The sequence below is a fragment of the Hippoglossus hippoglossus genome, chromosome 9 (genome assembly GCF_009819705.1).
Source record: "Hippoglossus hippoglossus isolate fHipHip1 chromosome 9, fHipHip1.pri, whole genome shotgun sequence".
In the NCBI taxonomy this organism is placed as follows: domain Eukaryota; kingdom Metazoa; phylum Chordata; class Actinopteri; order Pleuronectiformes; family Pleuronectidae; genus Hippoglossus; species Hippoglossus hippoglossus.
The window spans coordinates 1,299,465-1,317,458 of record NC_047159.1 but is presented as its reverse complement, the minus strand read 5'-3'; the positions used below and the strand labels follow the sequence as shown (position 1 = coordinate 1,317,458).

Below are 17,994 nucleotides of genomic sequence, written 5' to 3'. Positions count from 1 at the left end.
ACCACACCTCAGACACGCCCACCAAACAGCACAAAACAAACCTCGAAGCCTTTTGAGCAAAAGCGTCGCTCAACGTGGAAAATGTCGCAAAACGTCAACAACTGGTTTGAGGAGACGTATCAGTGGTGAACCTTCGACTCCCAAAAACGTGAGATAAGGATCCAAGTTGTGTTATTGTGCACTTTGCCTCTTCAAGTCCATATGTGATGATGTCGCCCTTAACGTCTAGATACCAGAAGGTCTCAGGAGGTCGTGTGTATGATCGGACTCTGTTAAGAGACCCACACTGATACCAGATCAGCTCAACACGTGTAGTGCAGCACACGGTGTTGTCCTGTATCTGATCCTGAGGAAGCAAACAGATCAACAAGATGAAGGTTCATGAAACTGGGGATCAGGTCCCTGATCACGTGACTCCAGCCTGTGGTTTAATAAAAGGTCAAATTGATAAATTCAAATCTCTGTCACGTGATTGGAGGATTGACGCGGCTCCTGCAGGTATTGGCTTTTTATGCAGTGCGCGCTGCTGTGACGCGCGGTCACATCGGGATTGAGCGCGCTGCTGCGGGAGCGCGCGCAGAGTGAGAGCGGCCGCGGCGCGCAGAACAGAAACAGCCACAATTAATTAGAAAGCGGAGCCGAGCTTCTCGTGCGGGAGTCACCGTGCGTGAGGATCCGGTTCCTGCGGTTTCTGCGGCTCCGTTTGGCCAAAGAGAAAAAGAGAAGCGACCTGGAGCTCGGAGAGGAACTATCTGGACCTTCTCGAATCCACTGACTGTTTCCTGGGAGACAGGAGCTCTGGATGGAAACTTGAGAGCCTGGTTCCTCTTCTCCATCAGGTGGAGAAGTTCCGCAGGAGCTCGGCTCAGATGTGTGTGGATGTAAAACGCTGCGGTCACAGCTCCACGCCTGGTTCCACCTCCCTCAGCTGAAACTCGACCCGCTGCTCACCTCGCCTCGGCCCGCACACCGAGGGGGGGTGGGGGGGCCCCGAGCTGCAGAGGAGCCGCGGGAGACGCCATGGGACGATACTGATGTGATGGGTGAGATGAGCTCTTTGTGTACTGGGATCCTGCAGTTGAACTGGGATTCTAATGCTTGTGCCATGATTAAACCTCGGTGCTGGGAAACTGTTTAGAATTTGTGTAATGCGTAAAAGTGTGATATTAATTCATCTGATTATTCCACTGAAACAAACAGCAGCCAAGTTCATTAATAAGCTCATACATCGTTAATTGAATGATTCAAACTTCGCCCTGATTCTCATGTTGTCACTTTGCTTTATGGCACTTTTACGCACGAAGTTTCTCTGTGAGGATTCGCTCAAACTGGGAGGAAGTGACACGTGAGGATAAACACTAATATAATATAATATAATATCACAGTTATAATCCTGCTCAAATGTAACACTGAGTATTAATCTCGTCCCTGTCGGAAGTAATTCTTTGTCTAAGTCATGAGTCCAAACGTTGTTCAAACTCTCACCATCACCTCAGAGAATCGTTATTTCTGTGAAGAGAAACTGAGTCTTTTCAATTATTTATTTTCAAAAAGTAGTTTCATTTAAATATGAGTCTAAAAATATACATATTACTTTGAAAATATCCAACATGAGTGTGTTGCTAATCCAGCCCAGACCCACACTCACACTATGCACACAACATATGTGTATATTGTGTATTACTGAGGATTGAAAATCATATTTACATAAAACAAGTTTAAAATAAAAGCTGCCAGTTTGATAAATGAAATTAACTAAATATGTTTAATATTTTTTCTTCATCTCGATTCTGCTTCTTTTTAGTGCGTGTTTTTACAACACACAGGTTCAAATGATGCTGATTTATTTGTGTATTGTTTCACTTGTTTTTCATAAAACAAGAAATGTGTGACTCTAACAGATGAAAAGTTCATTTTAAGATGGAAATGTTTTTAATGTTCTGATATTTATTTCTGTCGAAACGAAGACAAAGATTCAGTCTGTTTATTTGCACTGAAGGAGGAAGGCTGGATGTTGACCTTTGAGTGTGTGTGTGTGTGTGTGTGTGTGTGTGTGTGTGTGTGTGTGTGTGTGTGTGTGCGTGTGTGTGTGTGTGTGTGTGATGCTTGAGTGGTTGTGTGGGTGTAAACGACTGACCGTGCTGATGTCATCGCTATGGAAACCCAGTTCATTAGCAGGTGATGAGCTGCTCCTCAGGGTGCTGATGAGACGAGAGGTGAAACTAACAGAGTCACAGTCGGTTCCAGCAGCTTCAACATGTCACTCACATGTTCTCATGTAACTCACATGTTCACATGTTCACAAGCAGTGGAACACGGAGCCTCTGATTCTGAATCTGTCGTGTTTCTTCCTTTACACTGAACAGTTTGCTGCATTAATGACCTTTGTAGCTACTAGCTAACTGTAGGCTAACGCTACGTGCTGCCTGAGCCATGTGGAGAGAGGGTCGTCTGAGTTAAGTGGAATCAGCTGTGTTTATATGAACTAGTTAACTAGTTAACTTAAGATCAAGAGCAGGGCCACATGTCAATCACATGTCAAGCTGACACATCCCTGGTCACGCTCCGTTTGTCTCTGATTCATCAAGCCACCCTTTCCCTTCCCTTCGTCCAATCATCCTTCTTCATCCTCATCTCCCTCATCCCTACCAACAACCCTTCATCCTCTTCATCCTCATCTCCCTCATCCCTACCAACAACCCTTCATCCTCTTCATCCTCATCTCCATCATCCTCTTCATCCTCATCTCCCTCATCCCTACCCACAACCCTTCATCCTCTTCATCCTCATCTCCATCATCTTCTTCATCCTCATCTCCCTCATCCTCTTCATCCTCATCTCCCTCATCCCTACATCCCCTCATCCTCTTCATCCTCATCTCCCTCATCCCTACCAACAACCCTTCATCCTCTTCATCCTCATCTCTACATCCCCTCATCCTCATCTTCCTCATCCCTACACCCTCTCATCCTCTTCATCCTCATCTCCCTCATCCCTACCAACAACCCTTCATCCTCATCTTCCTCATCTCTACATCCCCTCATCCTCATCTTCCTCATCCCTACCCACAACCCTACATCCCCTCATCCTCTGCATCCTCATCTCCCTCATCCCTACCCACAACCCTTCATCCTCATCTTCCTCATCCCTACATCCCCTCATCCTCTTCATCCTCATCTCCCTCATCCTCTTCATCCTCATCTCCCTCATCTCTACCCACAACCCTTCATCCTCATCTCCCTCATCCCTACATCCCCTCATCTTCTTCATCCTCATCTCCCTCATCCTCTTCATCCTCATCTCCCTCATCCCTACCCACAACCCTTCATCCTCTTCATCCTCATCTCCCTCATCCTCTTCATCCTCATCTCCCTCATCCCTACCCACAACCCTTCATCCTCTTCATCCTCATCTCCCTCATCCCTACCCACAACCCTTCATCCTCTTCATCCTCATCTCCCTCATCCCTACCCACAACCCTTCATCCTCTTCATCCTCATCTCCCTCATCCCTACCCACAACCCTTCATCCTCTTCATCCTCATCTCCCTCATCCCTACCCACAACCCTTCATCCTCCTCATCCCTCCCTGAGTCTCCCTCTGCCCAGTCTCTCCTTGACCGGCCAACCAGACACATCTGCTCCTCAACCCTTCCCTCAACAACCAATCATCTTCCTCCATATCCAACACATCCATTCCAGTGAAACCTCAACACACACATCGTGACGGGGTCCTTATGGTGACGTTTCCTGTGTATTTCAGTGCAGAGCTCAGCCACCGAAATGATCTGCGTTGTGATTTGGTCCAGTTGTAACCGGCCGTGTAGGAACTGGTCTCTGATTGGCTCTGGGTTTCAGTGCCCAACCCTAGATGGCGCTGGACAGAATATCCAAACTGGAGGCTTCGAAACAGCAGCTCACAAACATTGAATCTTCACGTGATGTGTCGTCTGCAGAGTCTCAGTCTGTTACCGAATCTGAACGTGACACGCTGAGCTTCTTACAGTCGGCGCCCCCTGCTGTTCGTAGGATGTTTGACGGCATCGTGGCCGGAATGTGTCACAGTGCGACCGTCCAATGACCCAACACCCTCCTGTTGACCCTCGTCCCGCCCACACAGGAGGGAAATGAGCTGATGGCTCCTCTGACTCTGTTCATTCAATTCTGCTTTTCTTTCTGTTTTCTTGTATAAAACATGAGCAGAAGTTAAATATTAGCGGCTCAGATTTAAATCTACGATCAGGGATGAGTGAGTTTATGTGACTGTTGAGCACGATGCTGCCGAGGCCTCCAGGGAAACGTGTTAAATTTCCATCTGTCGTCACATTAAAGCTTGAAGAATATTTCCTTGTGTCCCTTCAGTGTTTTAGTTTTTCTCTTCATCGACTAATGCACACTTAATTCTGATCCGGGAGCAGATTTGCTGCATTAAACATGAAGCTGAAGTGAATAATAAAACACATAAAGTCTCAGTCTGATGTAATTTGAAGCAGATTACAAACAGACTTCTTGACTCGACAAGAAAAAGCAAGAAGAACCTCGCGTCACCTTTCCTCGCTCTCATCTTTATCTCGTCTGTTTTCTCCTCCTCTTCACAAACCTTCCAGAGACTGATAAATATTACAGCATGTGGATTGTTTTTAATGCTGGAGGCTTTCTCCGCTCTCCCCCCAGGCCGTCGTTCTGTGACAGCTCTCACAAAGTTTCCTGCAGATTTTCTAAAAACTCACGGGTCACGTCCCTTTTTACTTTAGATGGTTTATTGGTGGTGAAAGTACAGAAGGCAGCTTTTAACCACGAGACAGTTCCTTGTTTTTATTTTTAAATGTGCGGGAGAATAAAACCTGGTAAACAGACCTGGGGGCTGCCGCTGCAGGACGGAGAGTGGTTGGGTGTCGGCGGAGGTTTGCGCTCTGCTGGCTGTCTCATTGTTTAATTGTCAGGTTGCTGTGGGAGCACTCAGCTGAACGCCCTCGACTAAAAAATGCAAAGTGTTTAATGGAATCCAGTTAGCCAGTGAAATGCTAACTTCATTACAAAAAACGTCCGTGAAGCTCAAGGTCTGTCGGAAGTTTTTCTCTTCAGTTTTCTCTCCTAAGTTTCGAACTGGAGTCGATGGTTATTCTCCTGAAACGTTCTGGAGCTTCTGTATGTGAGAACATAAAGTGTCTCTGGACCTTTTCTGGAACTTTCTCTGCAGCCTCCTAGAAAAACATCTGGAACATCCACAGTGAGCGGGTGGACGTGTTGATGACGCTCATGTCTCTGATCAGTTATTTCATTATAATTCCATTACAGGGATATTTTGGCTTCATTTTTTGTATCCCTCTCTTCCCTCCTCCCTTCTCCTGACCTTCCTCCATCTTTACTTTCTCCTTGACCCCCCCCCCCCCCCCCCTTAATTATCATCCTCTCCATCTGTTCCCATTTCCTCCGTTTCTCTCCTACCTCTTGATCTCCTTTTCCTTATCCCCTCTCTCACTCCTCCTTCCTTGTTCTCATCTCTCCTTTTGGTCCATTTCCACTTTCATCTCTTCTCCTGCACCCTCCTCCTCTTCATCCTCCTCTTCCTTCTCCTCCTCTTCTTCCTACTCCTCTTCCTCCTCCTCCTGCCCGCAGGCTGTTGATGGAGAGGATTTCGAATGTCAGCCGGGACAGTGGTCATCGCAGGAGGAATTCTGGCTACAGTCATCTTACTGACCATCGTCGCTGTACTGTGTTTATGTAGGTTACAGGTACGACTGTTTAACTATTCAGTGCACGTTCCACAGATTTTCATCCATGAAATGAGAGTTGGTGCCACTCACTTCTCCATCTGCATGACTCAGAACTTTTGATGCTGGTTGTGTGAGAATAGAAGCTCATGACCGCCCACATGCATCCATGTGTCTTTCATGTTGGCACGGCTGTAAAGAAAAGCGTCTGCTTGATGTGCGCTTCGTTTCTGACGTTGTTGAAATGTTCCTCGTTTCCCATGATCGTCTCGCTTGGATTATTAGTTATATCGACATCAAAGAAACCAGCGTTTTCTTGGTGTGTCGTGTCAGATTTAACGCTACGAGTCGACAGGCTAACTGGGGCTTTGATGTAACTGCTAACAGGCTCTCAGTGAAAGAGCTGAACACACGGAACCAACCAACCAAAGTATTGGAAAAGAGAAATAAATTGAAAGTGAGGAAAGTTGTTACACTTCATTCTGAGAGGAAGGTGAATGTTCGTGGTATGAACCTGATCTGAGGAGAATTCAGAGGAGAATCTAAGTCAGATGAGTTACTGACGTGGAAACTATTAGTTTTGTCCGTTCAAAAATATTTGTTTTCTGAATCGTTAGAACAACTCACGAACTGAAGCGTGACCTAAAGGATCCTGAGGATCGATGTCTCTTTAAGAAACACGTTCAAACCCTGTTTATAACTCCTGATATTTAGAGGTTTCCTCGCTGAATTGAAATTGTTATTACTCTTGAAGCTGACTGTTACGTACGAGTCGCGTTAGCACGTAGGAGTCACGTTAGCACGTAGGAGTCACGTTAGCATGTAGGAGTCACGTTAGCACGTAGGAGTCACGTTAGCACGTAGAAGGTTCGCGTTAGCATTAGTAAAACACGTTAGAAGTTTGGACAGTGACTCAGACTGGTATTTTTCTCTTCTTGTGTTTAACTGCACCAGTATTACTGCTGTAAGAGGGAGGAGTCTGAGAAGGGGGAAGAGGAGGAACCGGAGCTCTGCAGCATGTCGCCGTGCCGCCCCCTGGCTCTGTCAGCTCCTCCTACACCTCCGACGCCGGAGCACTACAGCGACGAGCACGAGACTTACCCCCCCACCTTCCTCACCGAGCCCAACGGGCCGCTCGGCTACTCCCCGACCCCTCCGCCACGCAGGTGCCAGCGCTCGCATGCCTTCTGCCCGTCCTGCGCCCGCTGCTCACTGCCTTTCTACCTGCAGCACCCGGAGAGGCTGTGCAACGGCGGGCGCAGGGTCAGCTACAGGACTGTGCAGCAGCAGGACCTGGAACTGCCCATGGATCTGGCCAGTTTCTACCAGAAGCTCAACCTCATCCGCTCCGTCACCATGAGGGAGGTGGTCACCCACAGCGTCAGCACCGACGTGTAGAGCAGCGCCGCCCTGCTGGCCTGCGGACAAACGAACTTCGTCAGTTGTATCGTGCTGTGGCTGCAGCACCGACACTGAACTGAGGGCTTTTCCGTGGCAGCCATGTTGGAGGTCCACGCCTCTGATATAAACCCGAACACAAAACGTTTCTGACAAACTTGAATGGACTGATTTTTGTCAGTTTTGAGCATCATTCTGTGTTTTAGCTTTAGTCAAGTAAATAACCAATATGTGTGTTTGTGAAAATATAAACCAGAAAATTAACAATTTGAGCTTTTGTCAGTGAAGTTAACACCGATTGTCTTTGTTTTGTTGTTTGAATGCATCACACGGGGGGGGAAGTCGATCCAGTGCAAACAGGACGTTTCGTAAAGAGTTTGTGTTTAATGCAAACACAAGAGATCCTGTGGCCAAGCGGCCCGAGGAACCATGAGGATCGCAAAGTGAAAGTTGCTTCCCTTTTGGTGTGAACACACGTCAGAAAACGTTTTGGGGTTTTCATGGGATTTGTAAGAAAAGTTTATAACAACACCAAACTTATCCTTTAATCTTCAAAGAGTTTTTGAGGAAGAAGAAAAAAAGCTAAAGTTTTGTCTTTATAGTTTATCGTCTTTCACCAACAGTCACAAGAAGCTATTTCAGTTTTCCACTGTTCAGAAAATATTATTTGTAACAAAAACATAATTTCCAGTAGACGAGTGTGACTGTTCCATCTGATTATACAGTTTAACGTTCTGTACGTTGGTTCTGCTGCAGTGACTTAACGTTACTATACAACCTCACTGTGGTTCAATGGAAACGACACGAGACGTGTTTACATGGACACCAATATTCTGACTTACCAGGTTAAGACAATAGTCTGAATAAGAATAAACAGCAAGATCTGATCAACTGAACCTGAATAAGGTCATAACTCAGAATAAACAACAAACTAATGTGTATGATTACAACTAACGACATTTACCAACTGCTTGACGACACGTGTGTTGAGTCCAGAATCAGACGATGCTCCACGTGAACAGGGAGATTCTATTAGCAGCTCATTCAGAATAAAGTCCGAAGTCCGATTATTGGTGTCCATGTAAACGTGCAGAAAAGATGTGATGGAGTTTGTGTAGCAGCGACTGTAAAGTGTCTATTAAAACTTACATTTCACATTTATTCACTCAACACAACATTTTTACAGTTCATATAAACAATGAAAATAAGTACACAGGACTCACAGTGGATCTTCTGTAAAGAGTAATGTGCACATATGGACTGATAAATAGATTATATATCAAAAAATAGAATAAACAAAATACACAAACCTAATTTAAGTCAAATAGAACAAAAGAAAAGAAGTTTCCTGTTACAAAGAGAAAATGATTGAATTCCTATGTTCATGATCTGATTGATTCTGGAGCTTCAGAGGCTCAGTGAAGCTGCTCAGGTGTTTTCACTTGTTCTGCCTGACGACGTTTCTCATCAGGGTGTGTGTGTGTGTGTGTGTGTGTGTGTGTGTGTGTGTGTGTGTGTGTGTGTGTGTGTGTGTGTGTTTGTGTGTGTGTGTGTGTGAGAGAGTTAAATATCTGCCTGTCAGTGTGGACGAGACCTGAGTGAAGCTGAAATCAGCCGAACTGAGTGAAAACACCTGTGAAGGAGATAAAAACCTGTGGAAGCTTCTCAGTCGGTTTGCTTCAGATCATCAGTTCAGTTTCTGAGTCTTTAAGAATCCCGTGGAATCATTTTCTTCAATAATCATGACCACGTTAATATCTTCTGTGAACAAGTTGCTAGTTTGAAGCCACAAAGAAGCAGTTTGATTGTTTTCTTTTTTGGCAAATGTTGAATTTATCTTGACTTGTTCTGAATTTCAGGAGCATTTTTGCTCCTTTTGTTAAATGTTGAGTGACAAAATAAGGAGGATGAAATGAAGGAGGTGATGAAATGTTGAGAAATCAAACCTTTTGTTTAAAATACTGAGTTGAAGTTAGAAACTTTGGTCTTTTAAAGAGTTTTAAGTTGTTTTCCTGTCTCAAGAATTAAATAATTGATAAAGATCTGACATTTAAATTATAAATAATCATCTGATCTTTGTCAGAAAAATTGACGTTTTTAATACAAGAAGCAACTTGTGGTATAAAGTCTGGTTTGATTATGATGTTTGAGTAAAAAACGTATAAAAGCTAAAGATCCCTCGCACACAGATCCTCTGGTCGACCCACGTTTGTGTTCACTTGTGTAGATTTGTCAGATCGTGATTTGTGCGTTTTGAGTTCTCTGACCTGAGTCGGTGAAGCAGCTGAGTTCAGGCTCGTCTGCAGAGACAGGAAACAGTTCAAAGGGCTTTTAAAGCAACGGTCTAACGTCTCCTGAACGATGACGCTCCGTCCGGGTCAGAGGTCAGAGGTCATCACTCCATCGTGAGATCTCAAGCATTTAAGAAAAACCTGAGGTGCAAATAACTGTTTTTGGAATAAAAATTCAAATGACGCAGTAACTTGAACATTTCGGATAAAACAATCTGCTGCTATAAAACATGAGTTGTTTCTTCTGGTCGGCCATCTTTTTCCTGTCATGTGATATTTGTGATTTGAGTGTCTTTTGAATCAAAGTGTGTGAAGCATCGGGTCGGTCGTCATGACGATCTAAAGGATGAACGAGCGCACAACACAATGATTGTGTCTCTTTCACTTTGTCAAGTTTGTAAAACAGCGTCCGGACGCAGAGCTGCGTCATGTGACTGCATCTCATTAACATACAGAATAAAAGCAGTTCTGCATCAGTGTGAAACGCAGCGTGTTTGTCTGAAGTTTCCTTCGTCTGTTCACTTCTTCAGAAACCAAACTCTGTGTTTAACAAACCAGGATTTAGTAAGAGACACGAGATCAGACCGAACCAGGACCTGGTCACATTAACCTGCTGAGATCACAGCTTGTGTAAACTAGAGGGTTTACTTCAATCTGCGTAAATCTATGAGGATAAAGAAATTAAAGATGTAAATCTACCAGAAGAAACTGCAAGATTTCTGGATTATCAAGTGCTAAACTTGCAAATATCAAAAAAGCAAAAGAAATATCCAACATGTGTTTTGTTGAGATGAAACTGATCCAACTGATGTGAACTTTCCATCAGTTCACATTGAAAGCAACAGAGACGCTCATTGAAACTGTTTAATTGAAATACACGTCAGTACCAGGAACACTTCAGTTCATTATCAACAGTACACAGTCTGCATACTTGAGTTTTGTACAAAGAGGTATCAGGTATATAAAAACACACAATAGTTACACACGAGACTTACATGTACACGTCTGAATACATGACTTCAAGTGTCAGGAATCTTTCTGCCTGTGCGGCTCCTCCGTCACGCACACAGAACACAAACACACAACTGGCATCAGCTGAGCCGATGAATAACCATCGCTGGCATCAGCAGCGTCACGATAAATGAAAATGTGCTATGACTAATAAATACGCTGCGTCCACGTCCTGCAGGCGTGACGGCACGGCGCCAAACCACGGGCGGTGGAGCGGAAATGTGCATTCGTTTTTTTTTTCTTTTGAACTTCCTGTTGGGCCGTGCCGGACTGAAACACAATTAAATAGGATTTCTGTATTAAATATTCTAGTCATGCAGTATATTCAGAAATAATTTAATAGATCTTTTAATCAACAGTTGGAGGAAGATTTTGTCAGTAAAAGTCATTTTCAGAATCATTTCTAAGACGATGTTCAGTTTGCCCACATCTGATCTGAATGTATTTTAGTGATAGTGACGGTGGGGGGGGGGGGGGGGGGTCACGTCAGCAGAACATAATGAAACCATAGAGAAGAATTAAAATAATAAATGATTCATGATTTAATATTTGGTGTCGTTTCCAATTCATTTTCAAATAGTCAAATAGAAAAATATATATTTTTTACCATAATAATTACAAGAGAGTGATGAAGAGTTGTTCCTCGTGACTCTTTAATCCTTTTAGTCCAAATCAAATCTGTTTGGAAAATAATCTAGAAAAAGACGTGAAAAAAGAGAAACTGTGTTTTAATGTGTGAAAGTTGCAGTTGATTCATGAAATGTCTGATGAGCAGATTTCATGTTGGATCATTTAAACTATCAAAGTGACAAATGGAGCGACATGAATCCAGAGTTATCGGAGGAAGTTCTGCTTCACTTCCAGCTCCTCCTCCTCCTCCTCCTCCTCCTCCTCGTTATTCACAGTAACCTCCTGCAGGAGAAGACACAGTCGGGTGGAGGGAGGCGTCCGGGACTAGGAGGGTGGAGGGCGCAGGATGCGGCACGAGTGGCAGCAGGCCTTGCTGTAGTACCAGTGGCTGCACAGGTTCACCTTCAGCGCCAGCAGGCAGTTGGTGGAGGGGCGGTCCTGGCAGCTCTCATCTGCCAAATCAAAGTCCTCTTAGAAAACGTGGAATCTGAACGAGGCTGAGACACCAGAACCATCTGTCTGTCCCCCCCCCCCGAAATATGTTCTTCTACAAAATCCTCATTTAATTTAGTAAATGAAGGAAAATTAAACGGTTTGAAGAAACAAAAATAAATCAAGAATCACATTTTTATCATAAGAAAACAAAGGAAAACTTTCACTTACAACCTCAGACTTTACACAGTTCTTCTCTCACTGATGTTTGTTCAAGTGTTTCTGATCAGTTTGGTTTTAATTTGTTATTTGATGATGTAAAAACAGGCTGAGACGTGATGACTGACAGCTGAGACTGACTCCTGATTGGTCGACAGCGTGTCTCATCACTGCTGCTCAAACACAAACGACTTCAAAATGAGGTTCAAACCCCAGATGGCGCTGTTCGGAGATATTTTAGCTTCATTTCACTGACAGACGTGTTTGGAGGGGTTTTTTTTGGGTGGGGGGGGGGGGGGGGGTTGTTCGTTCTTGGGAAGTTTCAAGGACTTCAACGTTGAGTCGAACTCAAGGATGAATTTATCTGACTTTGGTTGTTGAAGGTCAAAGGTCACTGTGACCTCACAAAACATGCTTTTGGCCTCTTGATATCTCAAGTCTGTCTTTACGGAATTAAATTAGACGGATTATATTTCAGTGGTCAAAGCTCGCAGTGACCTCACGAGTCTTTATTAACAGATTGTGTTTCTGGAACTTTCAGACTTTAATTTATTTGATCCTCCAACGACCTCGAGGACGTGAAGAGAAACTTCACAGCACTGATTCCTCTCAGTGAGACTTTAAATCATTTATTACAGGATCATCTCATTCCAGTACGAAACCAAAGAGCAGTGACGGAGACATGTTCGGCTGCTGAGAGAGGACAGGTTTATCTGTGGTTACCCGGCGGCTCGGTGGGACAGGCCTGCAGGGTGCACGTCTGCTTGGCCACCGGTCTGGTGAGGGGGTCGCAGCCTCGCACCAGCTCTCGGCCCTGGTAACACTTCACGTCCCTCATCCGCACCCCCACGCCACACGTCTTCGTGCACTGAGGAGACGCACAACCACAGACGTTACACAACACACAAAGGTCCAAGGGTCAAACTGAAGAGAATCATTAAAGGTCAATGCAAAGATTTAAAAACAAATAAATAGATGAAATAAAAAGATTGATGATCCTCTGGTCCCCTGTTCCCACACGGCTATGTTCCCTGTGTTGTATGTTCCCCAGATTTACTGTATTTGACACATAAATACGTTCCGCAGGCTGTAGTGGGTTCTCCGGTTCCCCAGCCACATGTCTCTCAGTGTGACAGACCAACTCATGATTATTGTTCCAGTAAGAAAAACCTGGATGATATTTCTAACTCAACAGGAGGGTGAAGGTTAAAGTGAACACAGGGAACTGGGGAACCCTGAATCCTGGGAAGGTCCCAGTGAGGCTGACGTGTAGTGCTCACCTCCGACCAGGGGGTGGTGTACCATTTGAAGCACGGCCTCTCGAAGCAGGTGTTTTCATCCTCCGGCTTCTCGCTGCTTCCGCACGCCTCCTCGTCGAAGACCTGGAACTTTCCTCCGCTGATGCCGACGCACATGACCATCCTTCGCTTCACGCCGCGCCCACAGGTGGTGTTGCACTGTCGGTCGGGACAATAAAGTTACTGACGCGTGTTACAAAACCAAGGGACATTAAAACGTTCTCGTTGTGTCTGACTGCAGCTCTGTTGCTCGGCCAAGAGACAGAAATCCTCCGTCTCACCAGAGCTTCTCATTTCCGTTCAGGCTTCATGGTCTACAAGACTCCAACAGGAGCCAACACCTGAGGAAACAGCTGAGGAGCCGACTCTATCACAGACTTTCAACTTTGCTGAACAATTCTTTATAACAAACTAGAGGAAAGAAACACAAATACAAATTCTGTCTCCTTTAATTTTAGAATAAAGAACAAGATGGTGAATAAAACGTCATTATAATGTAATTTACAGTGAACGTGTATAAGTGACTGATCCGGATGAACTCGTGAGGAACGTGGTCTCACCCTCTCCCAGTCTTGGCTCAGCCAGTGTGGGGAACAGTCCCTCTCTCCACAGGGGTGGATGGCCAGCGGCTTGTTCTCCGCAGCGCACTGGTTCTCCGGGACCACGCGACCGTCCCCGGCCTTACAGTACACGTGACGCGTCGTCTTCCCCTGGCCACACGACCCCGAGCACTGCGGCGACAAGAGGGCAAAGGTCAGAGGTCACAGGAAACGGCGGTGGCGTCCTGTGTTTGTCGAGCAGCTCAGTCCAACATGTGAAGTCAGATCAGGTCAGAGTGACACGTCTGAGGAAACAGCTTCACGTCACAGGATCGATTCCCTGTGCAAACACTCGTCATCTGACACCTTTTTACTGTCGTTAAGAAAATATATAGATTGTTGTTCATTGTGCTTTTGTCGAAGTATTATTTAGTGTCTTTATACGTCATCTTCTTCGTTGGTTTTCTTTGTACCATTTAAGGCTTTTCACTGAAATTCAACAAATCTAAATTAAAAATGAAATTGAAAAAAGTGTGTTTGCGTGGAGGCAACATGAATCTGTGATTAATAAATATTAAGAAAATAACTCAGGATTATTAAATCATATTAAAGAATAAAACTATCTGACAACATTAATGAAAAAGGGGAATTTGTATGAACTGACCCTTCAAAACTGGCAACGTTTTAAGATGCAGATGTTGGTGTTTCTGTTTAAAAACTGTTTCATCCAACTCATCAAACAAGAGAGGAAATTAAATGAGTCAATAAAACCACAGATTTACTGCAGAGGATGTTTCACTGGTTCTGTTCGACTGCACAGCTGGACATGATAAACCAGTAAATCCCAGTAAACTAGAAACACTCACAGTGTGTAAATAATAATAAATATGACTGACCCAACATTAGCTGTTGCACTGGGAACATTTCTCAGCTGTTCGAGCTCCCGCCTGCTTTTTCCAGGTTTGACTCGACGGTTGTAAATTAGACGTGAAAGTTTCCAGACGTCGACTTTGAATGGAAAATCATCAGAAACTACATTTGTCTGTACGACACGATAGAAGCCACAAATTCACACAGTTTGTCCGCTGTAGTAAAGACGGCTGAGGACAGGTGAGCCATCAATCTCAGGAACATTAGACGAAGGAAAACCTGTTTCAAATGTGAGGAATTTATTTTCTTTTATGAATGACTCAGACACAGGAAATAAGAATTATTCTAAGAATAAACCTTAAATCAACCAGATGGACTTTTCTTCACTGTCTGTGATTTTAACGGCAGAGAAAAACAATATTTATATCTGGGTCGACAGTAACAAGTTCCTATTATTTATATCTGTATGTGATGATCTACATTCACAGATCAGATTACAAAGCACAGACGAGGAGTAGAGGAACTCACGGGTCCCCACTCGGACAGGGTCCAGTGGCGTTCACAGGGCGGACCAGTGCAGTTTTTGATGTTGGGTGGTCTGGTCATCGGGTCACATGATCTGGTCTCATCGGTGCAGCGGACGTCCCGGGTCACCTGGGCTCTGAGGCCGCACTTCGCAGGACACTGGGACGAGGACGCAGAAGGAGACAATTCAAGCTTTTAATGAGCAAAACGTTTTAATACAGTAAAAAAAAAGGTCAAATTAAAATGTGGAGAAAGTAAAACCAGCCCGAAGAGGAGCGTCTCCTCTGGGTTTGCTCTCGTACCTCCGTCCACTCGGCCACCTCCCACTGTGGCCCGCAGGCCGGGCTCTTGCAGGCCCGTCTCTCCACGGGTCGCTCCAGGTCGGCCATGGTGCAGAGGTCGCTGTACACCGAGCTGTCCAGGCCCGGCGACAGCATCTTCCAACAGCGGACCTGCCGGAACTGGAACCCCTCGCCACACGTCCTGGAGCACTCGCTCCAGCTGCTCGCCTCCCACCTGAACACCAGTTCATCACGCTAACATTTTATAACATACTACATACAACACTGTATATTACACCGTGTATTACACACAATGTGTTCAGTATTTGTTTTCCTTACCTGGGCTGACACTCTCGGCCGATACAGAAGTCGTGGACGGGCTCGGGTCTGGTCAGAGCGTCACAGTACATGTCGTGCACCTCGACGCCGTCATAGCGAACACACGACACGAAGGACCTGGACACGCCTGCACCGTGAGAAGCAAGCGATCAACTGGAGGCTACAGAACATTTTATACACAAAGAAAACTCAAAGAAAGATAATATTCAAGGTGTTGAAGTTACTGTCTCGCTTTATTTAAAATGTTGTTTTATTGTAAATCAGTTAAATGATGTTTAAAAATAAAAATCTGTTGATTCATTCCAGTAAAATCAGTGAATAAAGCAGATTTGCCGCTAACGTTCGCTCAGCTTGTTTCTCTGAAAACTTCAGATCCAGACGTCAGACGACTGAAATCCTTCATCTGTTTCAAATATCGAGTTAAAAACCACCAAGATGTAAAAAGTTTATCATAAAAACAAACACTGACACATGCACAAAGAGGATATGACGCCACCAACAGGCGATCACATGAAACGCAGCGTTACCTTGATTAAAACTTCTACTGACACAGGTCTGATGATTTTAGATCATTTAAATATGGAAAAGTCACAGATTGAACCTTTTACGTGTGTGTGTGTGTGTGTGTGTGTGTGTGTGTGTGTGTGTGTGTGTGTGTGTGTGTGTACCTATAGAGCACGTCATGCTGCACGGCTCCTGAGAGGAAAGTTTCCAGCGATACATGTCGGCAGGGCTCAGCTTCAGGTTCTTCTGGTAGAGCCTCTGATTCCCCCTGAGAGAGACACACACACACACACACACACACACACTGTATAAGGAAAGGAAAACTGTGTCTGTAGTAGAATTTATTTGTGTGTCATACAAGAATTCCGCCTCATCTTTGTCCGATTTGACTGGAACACGTTCATGTAAAGACTCAGCAGGAGTTTGTGCGGCTCCACAGACGTTGATGAGACATGAGAGGACACCCAGTTATCACTCAGCTGATTCTCCGTCTGCATCGCAGCAGACGGCGCTCTCACTTCTTTCATCACATAAAAGTCGTGTGCACATTCTTGTCATAACGCCGGTCACTCTCCCTCCGACAGCCGCCAGACGTTTATTTGAAAACTTTGAGTTACACCTCGTCACATTGTTTCCTCCCCAGAGTCGTTCACGGCCCGACGGCTCACTTTCCCCCTTCGCATCATACTTTTCACTTTTCCTGAGAATACCTTGAGTAATTTGTTTGTGAGCGGAGGGCGTGTCGGGTGTTTTACGGCGACTGGCTGCAGACCTGCTGAAGCCGTGTTTGGACACAGAGCAGTGACATGAATTATAAATATGATGGATGTAAGAGCTGCTGGCTCGACCTGTCTGTCTGTCTGTGTCTGCTCTTACTGTCTGTACTGTATCACCACAGTACCTGCTTTCACCTGTCTGTCTGTCCCTGCAGGTCTGTCTGTCTCCTCTGTGTGGACGTCTTCAGAGGAGAACCACGTTGTCCAACCTGTCTCTCATACAGAACCTGCAGCAGCTCGACGGTGTCTGAACATCGAGGCTCAGTTTGATAATTCAGACGGAATCCAAGCAGAGAGAGGAAACTGTTCTCTGAGAGTCCAAACTGACGGTGGACATCTGTACATCGTCTGAAAACTATATGTCCTTCTTATCTTTGTGCTGTTGGGTGGTCTGGTTCTGATAGATTACCTGGTTCTGTTGGATTACCTGGTTCTGTCAGATAACCTAGTTCTGTTGACCTGGTTATATTAGATTATTTAGCTCTGCTGGATTATCTGGTTCTTTTGGAGAACCTGGTTCTGATGGATTACCTGGTTCTGTTGACCTGGTTCTTTTGGAGAACCTGGTTCTGCTGGATTACCTGGTTCTGTTGGAGCGGCTGGACGTCCTCCCTGTGCTCTGCACCGTTTTGTTCTGGTACACCGTGTCTCCGCTGTCATTGCGTCTGCGGCCCAGAGTGAATTCCAGCGTCTCGTTCAGACCGAACTCTCGCTCCAGGCTGCTCAGGTCCACCTCGCCCGGTCCCAGCTCTGACGAGAACAAGCCGCCGCCCTCCGTCAGCAGCTGATTGGTGGAGATGTTGATGAGCAGCTCGTCGGGGCTGATTCGTCCGTCCAGCAGGACCCTCCAGATGAGGTTCGGTGAATCTGGTCCTGAGTCCAGGACTCCAGCGGCAGCGGCAGGGTTCACAGTGCTGCCTGTGTGACTGCTGTTTCCTTCTGAGGGACGAGAGAGAGTTCAAAACGACATCGTCACTTCAACAGTCGCTTAAAACCAAATATATATTATAAATATCTGTCCTCTAAGTTTCACCTCCATGTTTGGTCATATCATAAACACCTCGATATCAGTCTGATGTAACTTTGACCTGAGAGTTGAATCAACTTCTTTCTGACACAGAAACTGAATAGAAGCATCACAAGAGTAAGATTTATTCTACATAATAAA

General features: G+C 45.1%; 2 protein-coding genes across 3 annotated transcripts in view; one reads left to right on the top strand and one right to left on the bottom strand.

Moving 5' to 3' along the window:
- Positions 1-17,994, bottom strand: part of adamtsl2 (ADAMTS-like 2) — a 41,207-nt gene that overhangs the window by 10,031 nt on the left and 13,182 nt on the right. For both annotated transcript variants that reach the window (XM_034596429.1, XM_034596428.1), the window contains exons 11-20: positions 17,408-17,765; positions 16,215-16,318; positions 15,547-15,673; positions 15,229-15,442; positions 14,930-15,085; positions 13,553-13,723; positions 12,975-13,151; positions 12,418-12,562; positions 10,899-11,495; positions 8,076-8,078 (exon numbers count right to left, since the gene is read on the bottom strand). In XM_034596429.1, coding sequence (XP_034452320.1) covers positions 11,368-11,495; positions 12,418-12,562; positions 12,975-13,151; positions 13,553-13,723; positions 14,930-15,085; positions 15,229-15,442; positions 15,547-15,673; positions 16,215-16,318; positions 17,408-17,765 — 1,580 coding nt within the window. In that variant the 3' untranslated portion in view covers positions 8,076-8,078; positions 10,899-11,367. The remainder of the gene's footprint in view (positions 1-8,075; positions 8,079-10,898; positions 11,496-12,417; positions 12,563-12,974; positions 13,152-13,552; positions 13,724-14,929; positions 15,086-15,228; positions 15,443-15,546; positions 15,674-16,214; positions 16,319-17,407; positions 17,766-17,994) is intronic.
- LOC117768230 (protein FAM163B) lies at positions 610-7,463 on the top strand. Its single transcript, XM_034596433.1, has 3 exons — positions 610-1,043; positions 5,619-5,734; positions 6,668-7,463. The coding sequence occupies exons 2-3, from the start codon at positions 5,642-5,644 to the stop codon at positions 7,109-7,111; spliced, it is 537 nt and encodes a 178-aa protein (XP_034452324.1). The 5' UTR covers positions 610-1,043; positions 5,619-5,641; the 3' UTR covers positions 7,112-7,463.